General features: G+C 52.2%; 9 protein-coding genes across 9 annotated transcripts; 2 read left to right on the top strand and 7 right to left on the bottom strand.

Annotated features, from left to right (window-relative positions):
• Positions 1-298: 298 nt before the first annotated feature.
• ACET3X_007676 (uncharacterized protein) lies at positions 299-1,744 on the bottom strand (the record flags this gene model as incomplete). The annotated part of the gene is made up of 4 exons (XM_069453848.1): positions 299-715; positions 765-1,059; positions 1,124-1,465; positions 1,518-1,744. 4 exons carry the CDS (start codon positions 1,742-1,744, stop codon positions 299-301), a joined length of 1,281 nt encoding a protein of 426 aa, XP_069304839.1.
• Positions 1,745-3,386: 1,642 nt separating this feature from the next.
• Positions 3,387-4,281, bottom strand: ACET3X_007675 (uncharacterized protein; the record flags this gene model as incomplete). Its single annotated transcript, XM_069453847.1, has 2 exons — positions 3,387-4,072; positions 4,137-4,281. The coding sequence occupies 2 exons, from the start codon at positions 4,279-4,281 to the stop codon at positions 3,387-3,389; spliced, it is 831 nt and encodes a 276-aa protein (XP_069304838.1).
• A 512-nt stretch (positions 4,282-4,793) lies between these two features.
• ACET3X_007674 (uncharacterized protein) lies at positions 4,794-5,515 on the bottom strand (the record flags this gene model as incomplete). The annotated part of the gene is made up of 2 exons (XM_069453846.1): positions 4,794-5,109; positions 5,286-5,515. The coding sequence occupies 2 exons, from the start codon at positions 5,513-5,515 to the stop codon at positions 4,794-4,796; spliced, it is 546 nt and encodes a 181-aa protein (XP_069304837.1).
• A 485-nt stretch (positions 5,516-6,000) lies between these two features.
• ACET3X_007673 (uncharacterized protein) lies at positions 6,001-8,308 on the top strand (the record flags this gene model as incomplete). Its single annotated transcript, XM_069453845.1, has 2 exons — positions 6,001-6,290; positions 6,343-8,308. The coding sequence occupies 2 exons, from the start codon at positions 6,001-6,003 to the stop codon at positions 8,306-8,308; spliced, it is 2,256 nt and encodes a 751-aa protein (XP_069304836.1).
• A 236-nt stretch (positions 8,309-8,544) lies between these two features.
• ACET3X_007672 (uncharacterized protein) lies at positions 8,545-9,970 on the bottom strand (the record flags this gene model as incomplete). Its single annotated transcript, XM_069453844.1, has 4 exons — positions 8,545-8,632; positions 8,801-9,053; positions 9,108-9,526; positions 9,600-9,970. 4 exons carry the CDS (start codon positions 9,968-9,970, stop codon positions 8,545-8,547), a joined length of 1,131 nt encoding a protein of 376 aa, XP_069304835.1.
• Positions 9,971-11,850: 1,880 nt separating this feature from the next.
• On the bottom strand, positions 11,851-14,443 carry ACET3X_007671 (uncharacterized protein; the record flags this gene model as incomplete). The annotated part of the gene is made up of 3 exons (XM_069453843.1): positions 11,851-11,995; positions 12,049-14,275; positions 14,416-14,443. The coding sequence occupies 3 exons, from the start codon at positions 14,441-14,443 to the stop codon at positions 11,851-11,853; spliced, it is 2,400 nt and encodes a 799-aa protein (XP_069304834.1).
• A 368-nt stretch (positions 14,444-14,811) lies between these two features.
• Positions 14,812-18,071, bottom strand: ACET3X_007670 (uncharacterized protein; the record flags this gene model as incomplete). The annotated part of the gene is made up of 4 exons (XM_069453842.1): positions 14,812-16,050; positions 16,103-16,971; positions 17,024-17,603; positions 17,649-18,071. The coding sequence occupies 4 exons, from the start codon at positions 18,069-18,071 to the stop codon at positions 14,812-14,814; spliced, it is 3,111 nt and encodes a 1,036-aa protein (XP_069304833.1).
• A 564-nt stretch (positions 18,072-18,635) lies between these two features.
• Positions 18,636-19,634, bottom strand: ACET3X_007669 (uncharacterized protein; the record flags this gene model as incomplete). The annotated part of the gene is made up of 3 exons (XM_069453840.1): positions 18,636-18,854; positions 18,918-19,438; positions 19,487-19,634. The coding sequence occupies 3 exons, from the start codon at positions 19,632-19,634 to the stop codon at positions 18,636-18,638; spliced, it is 888 nt and encodes a 295-aa protein (XP_069304832.1).
• A 401-nt stretch (positions 19,635-20,035) lies between these two features.
• Positions 20,036-21,661, top strand: ACET3X_007668 (uncharacterized protein). Its single transcript, XM_069453839.1, has 4 exons — positions 20,036-20,322; positions 20,824-20,909; positions 20,960-21,255; positions 21,303-21,661. The coding sequence occupies exons 1-4, from the start codon at positions 20,312-20,314 to the stop codon at positions 21,480-21,482; spliced, it is 573 nt and encodes a 190-aa protein (XP_069304831.1). The 5' UTR covers positions 20,036-20,311; the 3' UTR covers positions 21,483-21,661.
• Positions 21,662-21,816: the final 155 nt, after the last annotated feature.

Raw genomic sequence — 21,816 nt, 5'->3', positions numbered from 1 at the left:
TTGGTAGTTCTACAAAACATATCGAAAACTGGGCCCGTAGTTTTCGACGCCTACCCTCCGTTTACCTTCACCGCGCGCTGCCGCCTCTTGCAGTGTTCCATACTTGGCATCTAGTCTCTTATTCTCCCGCACAAGCATGGCCCTCAGCAAGAGAGACAGTAGGCAGAACAAAAACATAAACCCAGCGCATATAGATTGGCCCTTCACGTACAAGGGTCCTTCAGGTGTGGGGTACAGCCTGTGAAGGTCGACGTTCAAAGTCAGTCTATGCCTCACAAGTACTTCGCACAGGCACAACTTACCTCGTCCCTAACAAAGGCCCGCATTGCCCGATCAGGTTCAGGATGACAATGCCAAAGCCTCTCCTCGTATCAGATCCCTGGTTGTTAGTGACCCACGGAAGAATATTTCCAATAGCTGGAAAGATGCCGGCAGCAGCCAGAAAGACTCCAAAGTACCTGGCTGCCACGCTCTTCGTTGTAGCCAGAACCACATAACCAGTTCCCCCGATGGCCGTAAGGATTGCGATCATGATGCCGCGCTGTTGTGTCCGGTCTGCGATGTAGCATGTCGCTATAACGGTGATGAAAGAAAGGAAAAACGGTGGTGCTGTCAATCCCTGTGCGTCGACACTTGAGAATCCCATTTCGTTGAGAATTGTGGGAAGGAAGACCGGCAAGGATGAGAATGCGACGTTTCCACTGAAGTACATAAGCTGCCATGAACGTCAGTCGAGCACCGCCATCTTAAATCCATAGACTTACACCAAGTATCCAGCCTTTCACGTCCATCAGCCCCTCTAGGATCTCTTTCCAGTCGATGCCTCCAATTCTTGTCGCGGCGCCAGCCTGTGCCACACCACGGGCTCTCGCAACCGCCTTCTCTTCTTCTGTCAAAAATTTTGCCTTCTCTGGACTGTCTGGCAGAAAGAAGAACGCAACTGCAGACATTACCACTGTCGGCAAGCCCTCGACCAAAAATAAAACTCTCCATTTTGCCAGTCCGGGGTTACCACTCGTAATACCGTAAGCTAACGCGCCTGCAAAAGTGTTTGCCAATCTGAACATGGGCACATGATGTCAGCACATGTCTCACTCGCAGTTTGTAGGAAGGAGTTACATACGGAGCGGCTGATAAGAATAGTCCGCATCTTAGCCCAAGCTCGTGCCTCAAGTAGAAGAACGAAAGCAAAAATGGGACACCGGGACCGTAAGCAATCTCCGCGGCTCCCATGATAAAGCGGCATGCCATCATTCCTCCCCACGAGGTTGTCGCTGCTTGCACAGTCGACACGAGGCCCCAGACGAAGACGCAGCCCGCAGCCCACATGTGTGGAGGCGTTACTTTCCACATTATCGCGAGGAATCCGAAGACGATATAGGAGATGTAGAAGATGGTCAGAAGCCACTGGTACTGTGGACTACTGAGTTCGAGATCTTCTTCCATGCCTGCGATGCGGGCGTTTCTGGCACTCGACATTAGCATTCATCTCCAGTATCAGATCCGATTCCGCATACCCGATATTCGATCTGTCCAAGAAGGCGAGCAGATACAAGGCGGAGAGTAACGGAACGATGTGCATGTCCAACTTTCGCCGCACGCGCTTCTCGATCACTGGGTCGATTTCCTCTGCCACCTGCGCGCCTGGTACTGCTTCGACATCTCCATTGTCTTTGATCGATTCGAACTTCTTCTCCCCATTCTTGTCCGTGGCTTTGAGCTCTTTCGAAGTGAACAAACGCATCGTCACCCGCGTGCAATCTCAAAACTCTTTGGGACAAATCACAATAGGAACGGACGAAACATTAGCGGGGAGCGAAGGTTTAAGCACTCACAAGACTCGTGCCGAAAGGCTTAGCAGAGTGCCGAGATCGGTACGACTACACCACACAGCTTCATGATAGGCGTGTTTGGTCGCTGCTTCGGGAATAAGGTGTGACGAGGTGGGGTTTGGGTGGGGAGATCGACGTTGGGGTTGAGGTCCTTTGGGCGGAACCAGGCCCGCACACCGGAGTGCGGCCGAAGTCTGTGTACGACATTCTCAACGAAGTGGACTCACCGCCTGTAGCTTAGATCACTACATGGGTCCTTACAAATCTTCATTGGTGTTGGGGTTGTGTGGTGAGATACATGTTGTGTCATGTCACTATGCAACCGGATAAATTGATCATGACCGCGATGCCCAATTCAGAAGACGCTGAATGCGCGAAGGCGACAACCATCTACCACTTCATTCGTAGAGCGGCCAATCTTCCCTGGGGTGTGCGTCTCTAACATAGCTTCTTCAATGCGTTCTTTTTCAAAGTCACATTAGAGGATTCTGCAATTTTAACACTACCCGGCAACATTCCAAAACAAATGAAACACGATTAGGAAGGGCACGTCTCTCTTCACACCCTAAAGTAAACAAACGTTCATACTCGGATCGGCTCGAGTACTCCTTCCCGTTCATCCATGACTTCTGTCAGAAAATGCCATTGATGACCGAATGTGTTTGTCTCTAACATATCCAATCTTCATGGACAGAACGACAACATATATACTGAATACATAGTCAGCTGTACCGAATTGATGGTGAATGGTTGACCAAATGTCAGAGATAAGACATAATTCCACTATCAGTAACGGAGGCTTTATTGTGCCGAGTATGTTAACGCATGATACCTTGTTACTCCGAAGCCATGCAGGCGGCGGCGTAGGGAGTAAAGATTCGTTTTCGATATCCTCACTTCACCATTTATCGGTCTCCTCGGTCTCCACATCAACTGACGCCCAATTCATTGGCGATGACTCTCTGCCTATAATGGCATGTGTTATATGTGCACCCGGAAGGCGCAGAAGGCGAGGGAACGGGTCTGAAGGAGGTCGAGATCGAGGGCCGACGCCGTGCCATAGCGGTGGGTATGCTGCTACACACGGACGGGTGGTAATATAAACAGACTAAGAGTGTCTGATAGCAGTATATTCGTGCAGGATAGGAAGCAGTCGTGAGACTGAGAAGAGACTGAGTATGTGCGAGTCCTGGTGAGGTTTGAATGGAGTCTCTTTACAGCTAACCACGTGTTAGAGAATGAGGCAAGAGCGAGGCAGAATAAGGACAAACGCCATATCCGCTTCTTCCTGTTGCTCAAATTTTATCGAGTTGGCCATAACAGTCATGCTTGGTATTTGGCATAGTTGCAATAGCTTCGCAGTCCGCCGAAAAGAATACGGCTACTTCACAGAAAGCTCCCACCTATACAGAAGTCACTAAAATAACGATATCCACTGAATAGCTGCCATGAAAATATGCCAGTAGGTCTTCGCGTAGTCTTACACTAATAATCTCCATGTCCTAACGCCATACGAACCCCTTGTCAAACTAGACCCTACACACTTCTATTTTCTTATATAGCAATATGCTTCATTGTCTGCCCTTGCTTAACCTGCGGACCTAAAGTCGGCAACGGCTTGTACTTGTGCTGTTGCACAGGCGTCCTACTCGTTCCTGGCAACGTGTTTGTCCCTGGATAGGGCTTCTTCGGATCCGGCTTCTTCTGCTCGATGGGCGGTGTAAACGGCTTTGGCTGACCGGGCTTAACCGCTGCCTTCTTGCTCGTTGGGTATGTGGGTTTCGGTATGTTGTTGGTGTCCGGGAAGGCATTTGGAAGAGTCTTGTTTGGTGTGGGAGTGGCCCCGGGGCCCTTGAAGGGAGGAATGGATCTCGTGGCTCCACCAATGGCTTTCTGACCACCACTTACAAGGCCTCCGGTAGCCTTTGTGGCGTTGCTTGTTACGTTGCCCACTGTGCTGTTTGCGCGCCCTACAACCCCCCCAGTGACTCTGGAAGCGCCGCTTGCTACACCTCCAACGGTCTTCTTCGCTCCTCCGACCGCACCATTCACTTGGTTATTGCCTGGGTACTTCTTTGCGCCTATGGGTATTCCACTGGTAGTCGGCTTGTTGCTTGCAGGGGTCGAGTTTGAGCGCTTGATCGCAGGCTTTCGTGCTGTAGAAGGGAGGGCTTTGGCCGTCGGTTTGTATGTTTGACCAGTGATTGCAGTGCCATAGCTCGTTGCTTTTTTCTCGATACCTAGACAGATGTCAGTGAGTCTTGAACAGATATACGTGGACGGGCAAGATAAGAACCAACTTACCATTTCCTACACTCCTTCCACCATTCTCAATCATGTCTCCAACCTTGATGAGTGCATTCCCTCCATATTCGCCCGCCGTCTTCTTTCCAGCGTCGACGAAACCCTCCACCGAGTTCCAGATAATGTTTGAGATGAAGCTCGTCATTCTGCAGGTCGTGTGGTAAGGTTCAGATTTCAATTGTCATCAAAAGCTAGATCCAGGAAAGAGCTATGGTAGTGTCGCAAGAGAGCTCCCAAAATCTAGACTGCTGAACCCCAGACCATGATGTCCGATGATGACTACCTCTAGCGCCACCACAGCCTGAACCTGTTTCGCTACCCGTGGTATGCAGGGGGGCTCGCTGCCGCCCCGCGTAAAATGACGTTATCGTGGCACGGCAAAGTGGGTCTTAACCAAAGGTCTGGATGTCGATCTTTGACGCAGGTTTTAGCTTGCTGATAGTTCATGCGGTAGAATGTCACTGGTAAGCTGTCGTACATCGCTGAGGCTGAGTATCACAATTTTGTGTTTGTTGTTCAAGTCATTATGTCTTACGTCGATCGTGCTATTCGTACAAAGTGCGCTACTACTATTGAACCCTTTTCGTTACATATCCGATAACGCCGTTGAAAAAGAAACGCTCATTGCTACTCGTTGCTTTGGGCAAAGATAAAAACCTAAGCGCCCTGTCTAGCCTTCTCGGCGCAGATTAGTGCGATGATACGGCTCAGCTCTGCACTCTGAGCAAATTGCTCTTGCTTGGTCTTGTCGTCTACGTCCTCGCACGCTGCAATGTCATTACTGACTGTCAACATGCGGTTTTGGAGCGCGAGTAGCTTGGCGAGCGTGTTGTCGAGGAAAGGTGCGCTGAACGTGATGTTGGTCGGGGAGGCACCGTTGTTAGGCATGCGCATCTCGAGTTTTCGGGGTGGCTTTTTTCCAGAGTTTGATGGAGCAGATTGCTGTTGTTGTTGCTGTTGTTGCTGCTGAGGCCTATCGAAAACCTGGTTAGCAAATGCACGCCGAGATGATGGACAGCGCAACAAGGGTTCCAGTTTCGTCGGTAGATGATAGCGCAACCCTGATTTTCCACGCCGTCGGACCCAGAACCAGAGAAACGCTGCCAGGGGGAAATTCAAGGAAATCAAGGAAGCTCCAGGGAAACTCACTTCTCACGCTCAACGAAAGTCATGTTCTCCGCCATCTCGGCAACGCGATTTGCAATTCTCGAGGCCATGATAGTGTATGGTGACATCTGAGCGTGCGACGCGCCGTTGGTTGCGCCGTTCGTTTGAGGCTTCTTGTTCGCAGTCTGCGCAGGCTTCTTCGTAGATCTTGAGGCGGTGGTCTTGTTGGCGGTGCGCTTGACGGGCGCGGATGCTACTGAGGCTGCGGGCATGGTGACGGGTGTGAAGTGTAGTCTCGAATCAAATCTGTCAAATCTGTCAGCCCCAGGTTCAGATGGACATTGGAAAGCTGCTCGCGTGCACTACTCATCTATGCGCCAGGGTCGACAGCTGTAGAGATTTAACGTACCACTATTCCGTTGAATGTATGATGTGGTTCCTGGAAGAAGGGAGGCAGTGGAGGCGGTCTTGAGGACTGGTATCTACTGCGGAGCGAGTATAATGTTGGTGAAGTAGCTTGATGACCTAACGAAGGGGTGCCGGTGTGCTTCGAATATCTTGCTTGCTGACTTGGTCGCACGCCGCCACACATCGACGTCATCCGACGGCTGGCTGACAGGGGTTGACGACGCGCAAGTGGAGCATCCATCTTGATCTCGACCCGTTACCCTGCACTGACGTCGCGGGTAGCCCGCCACTGGTGCTGGTAGTCGTGACATCTCAACTTCAATGTTCGCTCGTGTGCAAACTGTGGAAGATGTCGCCTGCTAATGTTACGAAGAAGCCGGTTGTCACCAAGTCGCCGGCTGCTAAACCCCCCGTGAAGAAGGCGGCGGCTCCAAAGCCGACCCCAATTAGCCAATCAGCTTCCAAGCGGCCAGTACCAGCTGCCGTCCAGAGGAAGAAGAAAGATGACCTTGGTGCTGGATTGAGGATATCGAAAGAAAATGTCGAGGCGCATCCAGCTGGACCACCGCGTTTTGGGGAGTTGACACAGGCTGAACGCGCCTTTACTTTAGCATCAACGTTCTTGTCTGGCGTTCTGGCGTAAGCATGTCTCTGTGCCAACCCGAGATACACACCAACTAACGCATCACAGTATAAGCGCATCTCAGTTCCTGGGCGCGCCGTTGAAGCTCATTGACCCGCAGTTCTACGATGGGTACATGGCATACACCAAGGAGTGTTTTGCCATTCTGATCACCTGTCTAACCCAATGGTGGGCCCCAACCGTCGTCCGTGTATCGGGCGATTCCAGCATGGTCGGCCAACTCATCAAACGTAAAGACGGATCTCTGCAATGTAATTTTGCTGATCGCATGGTCCTAATGGCCAACCACCAACTATACACCGACTGGCTGTACCTTTGGTGGATTGCTTACACGAACAACATGCACGGTTTCATCTATATTATCCTGAAAGAGTCATTGAAGAATATTCCTATCATCGGGTGGGGTGCGCAGTTCTACAACTTCATCTTCCTATCTAGAAAATGGGAGGAAGACCAACGAACATTCAAAAAACATCTAAGCAGGCTGAACAAGAAGGGAGATCCCATGTGGCTTATCATATTCCCCGAGGGAACGAACCTGTCTAAAACCACTCGCGAAAAGAGTCAGAAATGGGCAGAGAAGAATGGTTTGCAGGATATGAAGCACCAGCTACTCCCACGTAGCACTGGTCTCAAGTTCTGTCTGAACGAACTGAGGGACACCACAGATTGGCTGTACGACTGCACCATTGCATACGAAGGTGTACCGGAAGGCCAATTTGGTCAAGACATCTTTACGCTGCGCTCTTCTTTCTTCGAGGGAAGACCTCCAAAGTCAGTAAATATGCATTGGCGACGGTTTCATCTCGACGATATCCCATATGAGAACACGCACGCTTTTGAGGTCTGGCTGAGGAACCGTTGGAGGGAAAAGGACTATATGCTCGAATACTTTAGTCGCCACAACCGCTTTCCTGCAGAAGACTTCTGGAAGAACCATCTGGACATGGATACCAAGAGCGAGAGTAGCAGAGGCAATGGAAACAAGACCATTCGGACCGTGCCGCGGCCGGCAGTGCAGATTGAGACAGAAGTCAAGTCTGGAAACTGGAACGAGTTTGTCAAAATCTTCGCACCGATAACGTCCGTCATGATGGCCCTGACGGTAGCCTACGGCGCTTCACCTGAAGACCTACCCATACCTGGTGGCAAAGAGTTCTTCGAGACCCACATCAAAACGCTACTCGGGCAGGGCGGCGAGATGAAAGGCCTACCAAGTCCGGAGCAACTGGAAAAGATGATAGAAGGCGCCGCACAGATGGGCGCAGCACAGGCCGCAGGACCAAAAGACGTTCCAGAAGTCCAGCGTCTAACGCAAGAAAACCTGGCCAAGCTAGTCAAGGAAACAGCCATATCAAGTGGCGCCGTAATGCCAAACGGGATGAGAAGAGCAAGCACAGCAATGCCAGGGGCACCGACGAAGACATTGGAAACGCCGACCGCCACTACTCCAGCCGCGAGGCGAGCCCAAAGTGCCATCAACCTCCCAACATCATCAGCAAGAAAGCCTAGTACTGCTGCAGCACCAAAACTGGGCACTGCCGCACACGCCCGAATGAACACCACGGCAACGGCAACTAAAAAGCCCACTCCGAAATCTATGGGCCCGATGAAAGAAATGATGACCGCCTCGGGTGTCATGATCAAAGTGCCTCAGACGGAAGTCGAACAGGCGAAGAAGACCGGTATACTCACTATGAAAAATGGTGTCACGATCAAGGTTGGCAAGGATGAGATTGAAAAGGCTCAAGAGAACAAGGGAACAACCTTCATGACAGCGAGCGGGGTGCCCATCAAAGTCACTCCTAGTGGCGCTGTGCAAGTGCCTCCGAAAGTGGACAAGGGGCAAGCGGTCAAGAAGACGGGAGAGTTGGCAAAGAAGATGGATGCCATCTCTACGCCGGCGAAGCAAGCTCCCAGCAAGATAGGCTCAGGGACGAGTGGGACTGTGAAGAAGACCCCTGCAGCGAACGGGACTGTAAAGAAACCAGCCGCTGCACCGAGGAAGCTTTGAGACGATTTCTTGTAAGTGCTATGGACAAAGGTTTCGGACATGGCACAATTAGGGTTATGATATACACGGCTAGGCGTTGGGCATGTCTGTTTTCCTGTATGCAAGACACGAACCTATCATCTTTCGAATTGCAGGAAATCCTCTCCGGGCACTAGCTATGTGAACCGCGATATCGCTAATGCTTATTGTACTGGAAACGTATCCCAAAACATACATTAGCTCGGACACTCCTGTCCTTACTTGCTGTACCAGGTCGTTTTCATAACATCCGTACTCCTCCACTCCCATCGCTCGAGAATACGTCCATCGTTCGTTATCGCACCGCTATACAAACTGTCAAATCTCCATCTGTGCATAAAGATGGATGCTTGGAACAAGGCAGTAGGCCTCGTAAAAGATGCAAGAACAGCTGTTGAATCAAACAAAACATATGCGTGCAACATGACATGCGAGGATACTGCAGGGCACACAAATTCACGCAACGAACATTACCTCTTCTTCCTGGCAAGCTCCTCCTGCTGTAATTTGTGCATCTTGGCTCTTGCGCTCTTGCTGCCACCCAGCTTGGGGCCGGTGATGGGTGGTGGCGCACCCTTGACGGTGGGAGCAGCTGGTTTGCGGGCTTGTTGTTTCGCTTCCATGGACTCGTAGTATTCGGAGCGGAATTGCTCGACGAGGGCGTCGTCGGTGTTGATGGAGGGGTCGGTATTGGGCTTTGTGGGAGTAGTGGAGTCAAAGAAGTCGACTGGTGTAGATGTTAGTCAGGAGATGGTAACTGTAGGGCTACGAGAGAACGTACGCTTAGCTTCTCGGAGTACTGCTTCGACCATTTGGTCGCGTCGTTTGTCTTCGTCCGTCTTGCCGTTGGCTTTGGGCTTGCGCCACGCGTAGCCGTACTTGTCTCGCCGTGCTTTGCTTGCTGGTGGCTCAGGCTCGCCCTTGTCCCATCGTTTCCAGGCTTGTTCTGTGCGTGCAGCAGCTTCTGGGCCCAGATCTACTTCCTGAAGCTTACCCTGGCCTGCCGCCAATCGGTTGCTGTGTTCATTGTCCATAGGGCTGCCAGTGCTACCAGATGTGCCGTGCGCCGCTGCGGTGGCAGCAAAGGTGTGTCGCAGGTCTGGTGCGATGGCTGCCACGGAAGCCTGGAGACGACTTGGTATGGGCCAGCCGTACTGGCGATAGTTCTTTTCAGCCATGCGAGCTTCTACATATTCCGACCTAGCACATCAGCCTCCGTACTTGACGTCGCCTTTCTTGGAGTATTCCACAGCCTTCTGGAGAGTCCACTTACATCTGCTTGTCATCGCGATCTACGACCTGCCCCGTCTGCGCGACGAAGCGACTCGTATACTGGTCTGCTCGGGGTGCTTCTACTTGCACCAACTCGGTTTGTGGTGGCTCTACCTTGCGTGCAGTTTCCTTCAGGCGATCGCGTGGGCGCTTTCGGTTGCGCAGTATTTCTTTCAAGTTGGCAACCGACTCTTCTTCGTCGTTAGCTTCTTTGGGTGGCGGAGGCGCATCGTCCAGAGTCGCAGCATCGGGCGAATGCGAGGTGGAGATAGTAGGCGCGTCGTCTTCGCTAAAGACGCGCTTCGGGTGCGCGATCTTGCGGCGCTTGAATCGTATAGCGGGCGCCGCTTCGTCTTGTTGTACTGTTGACATGGCTGGGGTGTGCATGAGAGTAGGTTGAAAGGCGCGCATCGACCAGATGTCGACGGGCGGAGAAACCAGGGTTGCGAACCATGAAAGGGTCCAACGTCATAGGTCTTCACAACATTCACCACTTGATCTTAGAAATTGTGTATTACCCGCCGTAAATGAAACGAGACACGAGTGGGAAACATCTGCATCTATCTTTGACTCTGGGTACATGTAGTTTCACAAGGCTGCTGTACGCTTTCACGTATCCATTATCTGATCAAAAGGATCATCAGATCTAGAGCACCTACATGGCGTGACACTCAGCCCATAAGACGAGCGTTTAGCCGACTTCCGCTTTCGCATATTGTGACTGAAGTAGCCCGCTAACTTTCCATCTTCTCCTCCTGTGCTGTTGCTGTTTATGCATAGACTCGTCAGCGCCAGAGTTAACTCAGAGTATCCTTTCGCTTTACACATTTTGTTCATTGCGGTGTAAGACAAGTACTTCTCAGCCTACTATACAGGAAGCCAGCCACCGTAACGCTCAAACGCCCAAGTCATGCCCGGTACATTGAGTAGCGAAAGACTGATGCAGGTAATATCAAGCAACTTCCTTATTCATCGTCATCCCCCATCCACATGGTATCAATTTACATCGCCGCCTTAGGCATCCTTTACGCCGTTACGGAAGAAACGGTCTCGACCTCAACCTTTGGCAGCGGTGCAGACTTGCCGCCGAGGTCTGTTTGCCGTGCGTTAGGGTTCTTCGTGTAGTAGTTGGAGATTGCGGATTTGATGGCGTCTTCGGCAAGCATAGAGCAATGCACTATGAGCAGTTAGTACCCTCATACTCTCTGTCGTTGTTGCGATATGGATACTCACGCTTTACAGGTGGCAGACAGAGCTCTTTTGCGATCTCTGTGTTCTTGATCCTCGATGCATCCTCCAGTGTCATACCCCGAACCAATTCAGTGAGATAACTTGAGCTGGCGATCGCGCTACCGCAACCAAAGGTCTTGAACTTGACGTCGCTGATGGTGTTGTTGTTGGGGTCGACACGGATCTGGAGCTTCATGACGTCGCCACATGCGGGCGCGCCGACCAGTCCAGTACCGACGTCGCTATCGGTCTTGGACATGGAGCCGACATTGCGCGGCTTGTTGTAGTGATCGAGCAGTGCTGTGGATGTTAGCTGAGCGTTCTCGTGCGGATACAAGTCGGAAATGATGGTGCGATGACGAGGTGATTGTGATTGAATGCCTCCATCGCCACCACGTCGACTTGTCGAACAGAATACACGGGAGACTTATCTTTCTCGTGGTACTGCCGCCGACCGGCTGCTGAAATTGTAGGGGCTGCTGTGCGAACGGGCGAAACGATGCTGGGCCTGGCAGCGGCTGCAAGCACTCTTCCGGCCTGAGCAGGCACTGCTGCTGCGACTCTCCTAAACATGGCGGCGATCGATATGTGCGGTGTTTCGAGGTTCTGTGGCGTGGGTTTTTTTGGTTTGGCAATAGTCTGGATAGCGGGTTGATGCTGGTGTAGAGGTAGCGGAGGTGGATGGCGACCGAGGAATTGAAGTAATGATGGGAAAAGCGATGGTCGGCGACGTAAGTCCGTGCACGATATACCCCACACTTATCACATATTCTGGAATCAGCTCGGGCTCGGAGAAAAGCTCCAGTTCACCGACGAGCGAACATCGTTTGCACCCTTATCAGATGAGAATCCAGCTTCATTCAGGCTGCGCTTGCAGCTAGTCCGTGCTATGCTGACGATGTCTAGCAGCTTGCGCTGCAATGCTCCCAACCCCTTCTCTGTTTCGCCGTATCGTCCATGTTAATGCTAATCCGACACAACTCCGCTCTCGCTATGCTAGTCCGAGACCTAGACCCGCCGCCTTACAAACGCCTGAAGAAATACACATAGGCAAACTTCTTCATCTCCTCAACGTCGGCTGCCTTGGCCACCTTCTCGTCATTGAAGAGCACCCATGATGCAGCCTGCTCACCTGGCAACTGCTTGCGCACAAACGCGACATAGTGCCTAATAACGTTAGCATACTCTCAATACGTAACGAACAAGTGCGATAGACTCACCCAGCATGTATCGAGCTACCCTTGTGGCATACGATGGACTGGAGTTGGAAGTTTGCAGGCAGCGTCTCACTGCCGGCCAATGGCTTTTCTGTCGGCTCGGTAGGTGCTTCGGAGCTACCCCCTTCGTCAAAGTCGCCGGGCGCATCCGGGTGGCTAAACAGCCAGTCGACAGCACGCTCCATATCACCGCCCGTTTCCTTTAGGGCCTGTCGTGCTTGCGGAGCATTGAAGCCCATGGCTCCTAGGTTCTCAATCTTCTCGGGGTCGAGAACAGATGCAGCAGCCAGGCCTCCGCCAGAACCAGCGTTGAAGTCGACAGGATCATCGATATCTGGGTCTTCCATATGTGAGAATAGCCAGGTTGTGGCTGCTTCAGCGTCTTCATTGCCAGTGGCATGTAGAGCCTTCTCGCATCTGACTCTGGGGAAACCCATGGCTTCAAGCATTGAGAGTGCAGCCTCGTTGGGTGTCCATTTTGAACCTCCAGTCGCTCCTGTGTCCGCGTCTTCTGGGAGAAGCTCCTCACCCTCACTCAACCCCTTTGACTTGTAGGCATCGAAGGAGAATGGCTCATCATTGACAATGACGGGAACGTCTTGCTTCGTGGGCACCCAGTTGACCAGTTCGAAGCGCCTGGCGTTGACAGCCAATACCGAAGGGAAGGTCTTGAACATGCTCCTCTTTGTAAATCCATCCTTGCTACCACACGCACCACAAGTGAGCTCAACCAATTCCTCGGATGTGAAGATGTCGAGACACTCCTTTAGCGATACCGGCTCAAACTCTTCCTTCTCTTCCGCTTTGCCGTTACCATCGGTGACATCCATCTGCGAGTCTTTCGGAATCCTGCGGATGGGAACCGGAATGGAGATATTCTCCTGCTCGTCTGTCTTGTACCGAACACGCTTGCAGCTAACACACTGTAGCCGTTGCTCCATGGCAAAGCGGAAAGCGCCAACTGGATCTTTATGGGGCTCAACATGCTTACTGCGTGAGATTAGTTGAAGCATATGCAACAGGAGCTCGAACGCATCCTGCTGTCGCATGGTTGAGAACTCGGCGTGACCTTTTCCGATCAGGTGCTTGAGCATAGCAGGTGCGAGGCCGCGCTGGTGTGGAATCTCAGGGCTGCGTTCGTTCGTAATAACGTCGCTGTCCGGCTTTGAATATCGACCTGAGATCATTCCGTCGGCGATCTTGCGTAGCTGAGTTTCTAGATCTTCGGCAGGTAGCGGCGTCTGCGGTGGAGCTTCGTTGGGGAGATAGTATCGGTCCTTGAACTCTTGGATTGAGAAAAGAGCCTGTAGGGTACTGTTTAGGTAGCAGCTGTTGCCCAGATTTTTCAGGCCTGTGAAGTTTGGTCCGAACAACGGTTGAAGTTCTTTGCCATCTTCAGTCACCATAGCAAAATCCCATCGTAAATTCTGCTCGACCTGCATCTCCGTAAGACTCTTCTCTGTCTTGACCCTATCTTTTATGTTGATTCCCCAGTGTGCTAGGTGGTCCGGCAGCTCAGGATCTATGCGCTCTTCGTCACAAGCATAGCAGTAGATGTCGGCCGTACCATCCGCAGTGAGAGACCCGAGCTTGACTGCGACCGGATGGCCGGTTGACTTTGTGTGTCCTACGCCGTGTGAGTTGCCGCCAACGCCACCGAATTGCTGGCGGCCACAACCCAGATTGCCGCAGGTCAAGCACAGCCAGAGGTTTTCATTGAGCTCACACTCGGAACAATGACCCAGGCTCTGAGACTCAATCTGCCGCGCTGCTTGCTGTTCCAAGCAGAGTGTGTGTTCGCAGGCGGTCAACTCCTGTTCCCATGCCTTGACTTCCTGCTGCTTTGCAAACGTGTTCGCCTTGAGAACTGCATCTACAATCTCTGGAAGCTTTCCTGAGCTCTTGTCTACATTGTCGACGCCGCACTCGTAGCATTTGACTTGGGTTGTGGTATCGTACCGGTCGGACTCGGTTTCAGCTGCAACGGCGAGCTTCGTCATCTTTTGAGGAGGTTCATCGCGCGTAACCCTCTTGCGCGTGCGCTTGATGTTCAGGACAAGTGGGTGATTTGTAGAGGAAACGTGGAGGAGAGCATGGTTTCGATCGCTTGTGCATCCACCGTTGAAACAGTAGAGGCACACATCAAGGCCGGTGGGGTCGTCGATCGAGTCAAAGCACTGCGTGCAGTCTTCCCGATATACGGACTGCGTTGGGCCTGGCGGATGAAGCTCTGGAGCACGTTAGTATAGTGCAAACGGAGCGTGTAGCTACGAATCCCATCAAGGCGACAAGGCGTGGCGGGCATGTTTGCCACTCTTCTCGTCCTTCACTACGCAAGAATAGAACCCAGGCATGTTGATGGGAGCTTACCGGGCGCGTTCACGTGAGTGCAAGCCATGCTTGGTGGAGTTTGCAGGAAAGCAAGGTAAGGTATTAAAAGTCGCGACGGGTTGCATGTAAATTGATTGTTTGGTATGACATAGGCTAGGCTTCCAGAGCCAGGTCCCGCGGCGGGGTCAATAAAAGTGGGTACCCAGCCGCCAGTACCAGAAGAGAGGTAATCACCACGCGAGAGCTCCACCTTCGGCCTGAGAGCTCATACCTGACTTGCATACGGTTCCAGAACTACATCGCTGAGCTTGGACTTGCACTGGGAGTCACAATGAACATAGTATTGTGTTAAGAAGCTTGATTACATGTATCGACCAGCAGTTTTACAAGCTGTGCTAGTTGCATTACATCCCGCCCTTCCCCGAAGATCACCCCCTATCTCCCCTGCTGTCGTGTATTGATAGACCAGTTTTGGAACTGAGTGAACAGCACCGGCTGCAATGGAGACTTCTTGTCTGCGAACCACTGCTTCTGAGTCTCCGCGTAAACGTCCACCACACCAGCATAGTTTGCTCTCTCTCGACCAACAAGCACCTTCACTACGTGTAAGCTTGCAGAGCCACATGCATCCGCATGAACCTTCGCACCGTTCCCTAGCTTCGCTTCCTCGTGGATAGCCTTTAGTAGCTCCCATACACCCTCAATGTTCTCTGGCTTCGGGAGAGGTGCCTTGCGCTTCGTGCGTGTATCGAAGAAAGACTTCAGCATCTTGGCCGCTTTGTCTGCCGTCTGCTTGTTTGCGTTGGCTCGAGTACGACGGAGTATCGGAAGGAGAATGTCCAAAGTAAGCGGGTTGGAATACTGCTTCTCCATATACACAGCAAGCAAATCCAGGACTCTCGACTTGAATTGAACAACGTTTTGCTTGGCGTCTTCCCGCTCCTTCTTCTTGCTTGTTGTCTTACTTCGCTCTTTGAAGATCTTGCTGAGGTGTGGGTCAAGCGCCATCATCTGATCGTCGTCCATATCAGACTCGTCAGATGTCTCTTCTGCCGCGTCACCGTCGACATTCGGCTTCAAAGTCTGAAGAGTCATGGCCAGCATGTTGTTGAATTGTGTCAACTCTGCATCTTCCTCGCTGTCTTCATCGTCGTCACTTGCGCCGCTGTCATCATCCCCGGAGTCCGAATCAGAGGATCCAGAGGCAGCGTCGCTATCTGGCTCGTCCTCATCGACCATCTCAACGTCCGAGTCTTCTTCGTCCTCACTTGAGTCATCCTCCTCAGCCTCTTCATCATCCTGATTAAATAGCTCTTTCTGTCCCTCGAGGTTCTCTTCGGTATCAAGGATCTCAGTCAAGGACCGCAGTCCTTCAGCACTGATCTCCGATGCGAAGATGGCGAACGCTTCTTCTCCGATTCGACGGAATAGTGTTCGCGTGTTCCCTGAGAAGGATAGTACGATTTCGACAAAGGCATTTTGACCATCGGAAGTCGAGACCTTATTCTTCTTCTTTGATGACGCCTTTCGTGACGCCTCGAAGGCTTTGTAGGAGGCGTCAAGGTCATCAAGCATCATGACAGCATCACCCTCGCCATTGTAGGCTTGCAAGAGCGTTAATGAGTACAAGAGCATGAAGCCCTGTGCTGCCAGCTCATTACCAGCTATTGAACCCTGCAACGCTATGTTAGTCAAACGATAGGTGAACAGGAAGTGGCATACGTACTGTCGCAGAGATGGCATCAAGTGTGTTCAGCGCCTTGTCCATCGTGCTCAGAACCGATGCGTCTGCCTTGAAGGCAAGATCTAGTTTGGCAGATTTGCCGCTCTTAGCTCTGATCATGTCTAGAACCATGAGGGCGACATCTGCGCGAGCACCCAATTTTACATCCAGTAACTTGGTTAGACAAGAAGATAGACGCTCTTGCAATGTCGTCCGACTGCGGTCACTAATTGCGGGAAGAGGCACCTTCTTGGTATCCGCACTCTTTGAGGGGATGAAATAAGCACACTCAACCAGTGTGTCCAAGATCTCTCGCAGCCAATTGGACTTTCGCTCATCTGCGGCACGGCCTTCCCGTCGATGGGCAACATCTTTCTTGAAGGTCTTCTCGTTGAACTTCTCGTATCGCTTGTATTGTCTGACCGTGTTCAAGAGCAGGTCAGCAATGGCCTGCCGGCGGCTGTCGGCAGCCGTCTGCTCCTCACACTCGGGACGCAAGATAAGCGACTTGAGATGCCGTACAATTTTCATCAAGCTTTTGTCGTCTGCTGACGCGAGGATTTGCTCGAGTGTTTTCGTCTTGGTAATGCGGTCGAACTCAATACTGCCGTGCTTCGAAGTCAGTGCAACAAAGATAGGAAGGGCTGTTCCATCTTCCTGATCGACTCTGAGCTGGACGGAACTAAGTGCGGCGAGCGCGGCCGAGTGAAGGAACCTGTCTTCCTTCTTGCTTTGATTGATGAGGGTACGCATCAAATTTGGACTGAACAACGCAGACACAGCCTCAACAGGCACACGGGTGATCATGCTACTCAACAACTTGAAGCCCCAGGCTTTACGTTCGTGGGACGCTGAGGAAGAGAAAAGGTTGCCTATCCCAATCAGTCCTACGAGATAACAACTCTTTTAGATGTTTCGACTTACTGTCTACGGTGTCGATCCAAAACGGCGGAAACTCAACCTTGTCCTTGGAATCACCCTTACTTTGCTCATCCCTCCGCAAGATCTCGCCAAATGCGAGATCCCAAGTGAAGGACGGGTTCGGGTTCGTAGTTCCGGTTTTCGTGGTTTCGTCTTTGGTATCTTCTGACTCGCTCTTATTGAAGTCCTCCTTCAAGATTTTGGCAAGTCGCGAGCGTTCCTTTTTTGCTAGAGGGTCTTTATCGTGCCAAACACCCTCAGGCAGCGCCTCTGGATAATGTGCCTTGACAGTAAGCCACACCGCCACACCCTCGGGAGTAGATACAAGCTTGAATGTGTTCAGGCGTTCCAAGACTTCTTCGGCACATTTTCGATACTGCGGTTGACCTTTCAGACTCCTCACTGCCTCGACAAGTACCATCCCGCACTCTTCCCGTAACCACGGAATGTCGCGTGCCATTCGATAGACATTGTCCAAGAGCTTGTTCCAGGAGTCCAGTGAGAGTTCCGGTTCAAGAAGGATTGATGATTGCATAATGGCCTTGAAGCCAAAGAGTTTTCCAATGGTATGGTCCCGTTTTTCCTGTGTCTGTTAGCTTCGCAATACTCGGCGCATCTGCAGTCCTACCTTTCCCGGAACGTTTCCTTTGGCCTTGGTCTTCTCCTCCACCATCTTGATGACGGATGCCACGTCAAGCTGCGAATCCTCGACATCGTCCTTCGCTGCTGCAAAACGTTGCCGTAGCAATTCGGTCAGTGTGAGCGAGAATCCAACCCTGGCAGCTTTGCGCTGACTGCAGAGACCTTTGATCAGGCGTACTAGCGCATCCTCCACATCTTTGGCCGATGGCTTGTTTTCTGGCGAAAAGTTGACGATGATCTGTTTTGCGGCTTCGAGACGAACATCATCTTCCTCGGCTGCCAGATCTGCGTAAAGCTTGGAGAGCTTCACCTGGTCTGTATTGCTTTGTCTGCGCCGTTTTGCAGGGGTTTCGTCCAATTTTTCGATTTGATCCGCCTCGCGCTCCCTCTTGCGTATTTTGCTGCCCATTTTACTTGATTTGCTGATGAATGTATCGGACTTTGTCGCGCCGCGACTTTTGAGAAAAGTCAAGCACGGTTTCCAGAAAATTTGGGTGCTAACCACATTGGGGCTAGTTGCTCAGTGTCCAGCCACCGCTAACGTCGACCAGGGCTGCGCACAACTAAGAGCATGGAAGCTTCTTCAAAATTTATGTAGATACCTAGGTATTTAAGACGTCGAGATACAGCGATGTATCATGTCCAGCTCACACCTGAAATGAATATATTTGGGTGTCATGTGAAGCGATCATCGACCAAGCTCGGAGAGGTGACTGACAATTGTCAAGGGGTTGATGCACGAAATCATATTGACTTGGCATTGACGAACAGCCAGGCGTGCCCTTGACACGACGTTTTGGCTATACATGTCTTACGAAAGAGCCCATGATTTCCGAGTTGTACTTCCACAACACTGCCTATATAAAGCCTGTTGTAAAGGCATACGTACGATTTTAGTGATAGGTACCGCTCCTTGAAGCCAAGCGCGTTTTTGCGCCCTACTAAACTCGCCATGATAATGCTTTGTGATGAATCAGTCATCGAAATCATCATCAAAGCCTGCAAAGACCCCGAGTGGCTTGGGGCGGTGTGTGTTTTCAGGGGGAGGCTGCTGGGGAACTAGATTGCCCGGAGAATCTGTAGCTGCCTCATGTGCAGCCACATCCTGCTGCTGCTGCTGCTCCTGTAGCACTTTGTCTCTATCGGCCTTGAGATGTGCAGGTATGTTGAACTCGTCCAGGTTTTTGCCCTTCTGCAGAAAAGAAAGCATAAAGTCAGTACATGTTTCACGCCAATTTCGCACATTCCGACTTACCTCGCGCCAGTACTGGAGACTGAAGAGAGCGCCTGCGCGAATCTTTTCGTTGCTGGGCCACGGATACCAAGCCAGGTTGCTCGCCTTGAGCTTCTTGAGCCATTCTTCTTCTTCGGGCGTAATGTCAAGCGCGGGACCAGCAGCATCTTCGCCTTCCTTCTGCCCTTGTACAGCTTCAGTCGCTGTTTCTACAGTCTCTGGTGGGGGAGCAGGCGTGTTGACGCCATTGGTAGGGGCTCCACTTGAGCCGACGTCTTCGTCCTCTTTGTCCTTGTCTGCTGCAGGAATGCGCTCACGGTACGTCGGCGGGACAGTGTATCTCGAGATGTTGGTCGCATACTGTAAGAGCTCGTCGAAAGGAACGGCGCGCGAGTCTTCTGGGAAAGTCGTCACGGACGTGTCAAACAGCTCGTGGCGCAGTTCAGCGAGCTTCTTGACGGACGTTTTGAGCTGTTCTTCGAGCGCGTCGGCTTCTGCGCGCAAGTGCTGAATGCGCAGATGGTTTGCCTGGTGTTTGGCGACTGCGACGTGTTGGTTATTGTTTCGAGTGAGAATGAATGCTAGCATACGTTGGTCCAGTCCTTCACTGAGCTCGTCGTCGGCAGCTACCAGGTCGACTGCAGCTGGCGTGGCTGGGTTGTAGGCGGCGATTGAGTCGACTAGCGTGGTCAGGGCTTTTTCGACGCGCTCAAACTGCTCGTGGAGGATCTCGTCCATGGTCGGCCAGGAGGCGTGGTGGTGGTGGTGGTGGTGGGGAAGACAATGGTGCGCAAGGAACGTTGGTTCGGGTGGAGCACGCGCATGCACGTGACCAGTCATGCGCAATTATGCGCGGCGGAAGACGGGGTTGTAGGGCTGGGACGTGTATGCAGGTTTGCGCGCCAGACGGACCAAGCTAAATGGCCAGCGACAGCAGTTCGGCATTCACTCTGGCAGTGATGAAACCGGGCCTTCGAGGGCGCGAATCACCCACTGGCGCTGTGCTAGACTCGCGGGGTTGCCCGCCGAAGATGCATGCGAAAGCGGGACATGACGAAGCGGCCAGGGCCCTGTTCGGCGTGGCCGCTATTTGCGTCGACTGGCTGGAACCCGAGCCGTCACGACGAGCAGCAGCATATCTCGTCCGCTCGCACTACCTCTCTGCCCCATCCACACCCGCGTCCTAGGCCCGTACATCGCCCATTGCATTCGCCTGCTCCTAGAGTGCTGCGCCTCGCCCTCACCAAACAGAGCGCACCCCGCCATCGATTGGTCCGCCACTTGCTCCCAGCTACCACCCTTTGATTACTGCTCCGCCTACCGACACCTTACGACTGCCTGCCCGCTCCCTTCTCTACATATTTCCGGTACACCCTTAACTTCTCCACCCGCGATATTCCGCACATCTCGCAGCCATGGGTAAATCGTAAGTTCTCTCTCCTTGTTATTTTGTAATGCGGGGCCTTTGCGCCTACCACCCAGCGTCTGGCGACTCCTGCCCTTCACCTCGGACACGCGCCCTGTCGAACGACGGCTACACGCTGGACCGGACCTCGTCATGGGCTCTTTATCTAGGCGACAGCATCACCCGCTCGAGCCCACAGTCGACCACCCACCGCGCAAGCATGCAACCAGAGTTCGACGTCGACAATCATGAGAAGCACGCGCATCCAGCGCCGCCGCCTTACGTCTCGTCACAAGCGCAAGGAATACCGCTGCTAGAGCATGAGCACCCGTCCCTCAAGTTTGCGCGCCGCCATCACGCCGACATCCACCGCCATGAAGAGCCCGGATATGCGCACCACAAGGATATGCGGAAGATTGCCTTGGCGAATGTCATGCACAGTTTCGAGGACGAATTGGGGTCGCACTGCGGAATCAAGTGCTTGGAAACACAGAAACAAAAGCTGATCGTGTCCCATCACAGCCAGAGTAAACTATCCCAGCAGGAGCTGGCCGATCTCCAGAAAGCGACACATTTCGACAAGAAAGAGTTACAGCAGTGGTACAAAGGTGTGACCATAATGGTGCAAGCTGGCCGGACTGTGACTGAGTACATACAGGCTTCCTGAAGGATTGTCCATCGGGCATGCTCACCAAGGAGGAATTCCAAAAGATCTATAAGCAGTTCTTTCCCTTTGGCGATCCGTCATCGTTTGCAGATTACGTCTTCAATGTCTTCGATGCAGATAAATCCGGCACAATTGACTTCAAGGAGTTCATTTGCGCGTTGAGCGTCACAAGTCGCGGCAAGATGGAGGACAAGCTCGATTGGGCGTTTCAGCTGTACGACATCGACGGGGACGGCAAGATTAGCTACGAGGAGATGCTGGCAATCGTAGAAGCCATCTACAAAATGGTATACACGCAGGCCCGAGGAAATGTCTTCACTGCTGACACGTACAGGTCGGCTCCATGGTTAAGCTCCCAGAAGACGAAGATACACCCGAGAAGCGCGTCAAGAAAATCTTTCGCATGATGGACAAGGACGAGAACGGCAGCTTAGACATGGCCGAGTTCAAGGAGGGCTCGAAGCGCGACGAGACCATCGTCTCCGCCCTGTCTCTCTACGATGGTCTTGTGTGAGGAAGGGGGCCGATACCCAGTGTCGTTTTCTATGCTTGTTTCGTTATAGTCGATATCACAGCGCATTTGTGGGATTGGCATACTATTGTCTCTTGCTGTTAGGGTGGATGACATCGCCTTGGCGTACCGGACATCATGAATGATGTATACAAAGTGCGCAATTATTTACACGACTCGGGATGCAAGAAACAACTTCAAACGTCTTCTACTTTTTCATACTGGCATGGTTGTGATTTTCACCCGTGGAGCCCTCTAGGGTCCATTCGCATCCAGCCAAAGTAACGTTGTCCACCCACCCTTGGGTTCCGCGGAATATAGTCCTCTGCACGGTAGT

The sequence above is a fragment of the Alternaria dauci genome, chromosome 7 (genome assembly GCF_042100115.1).
Source record: "Alternaria dauci strain A2016 chromosome 7, whole genome shotgun sequence".
Classification (NCBI taxonomy): domain Eukaryota; kingdom Fungi; phylum Ascomycota; class Dothideomycetes; order Pleosporales; family Pleosporaceae; genus Alternaria; species Alternaria dauci.
This window is presented reverse-complemented; position numbering and strand designations above follow the sequence as displayed.

Coding starts and splice junctions, on each gene's coding strand:
- ACET3X_007668 (XM_069453839.1), top strand. Junction 20,910..20,959: donor GTTACAGCAGTGGTACAAAG/GTGTGACCATAA, acceptor GAGTACATACAG/GCTTCCTGAAGGATTGTCCA. Junction 21,256..21,302: donor TAGAAGCCATCTACAAAATG/GTATACACGCAG, acceptor TGACACGTACAG/GTCGGCTCCATGGTTAAGCT.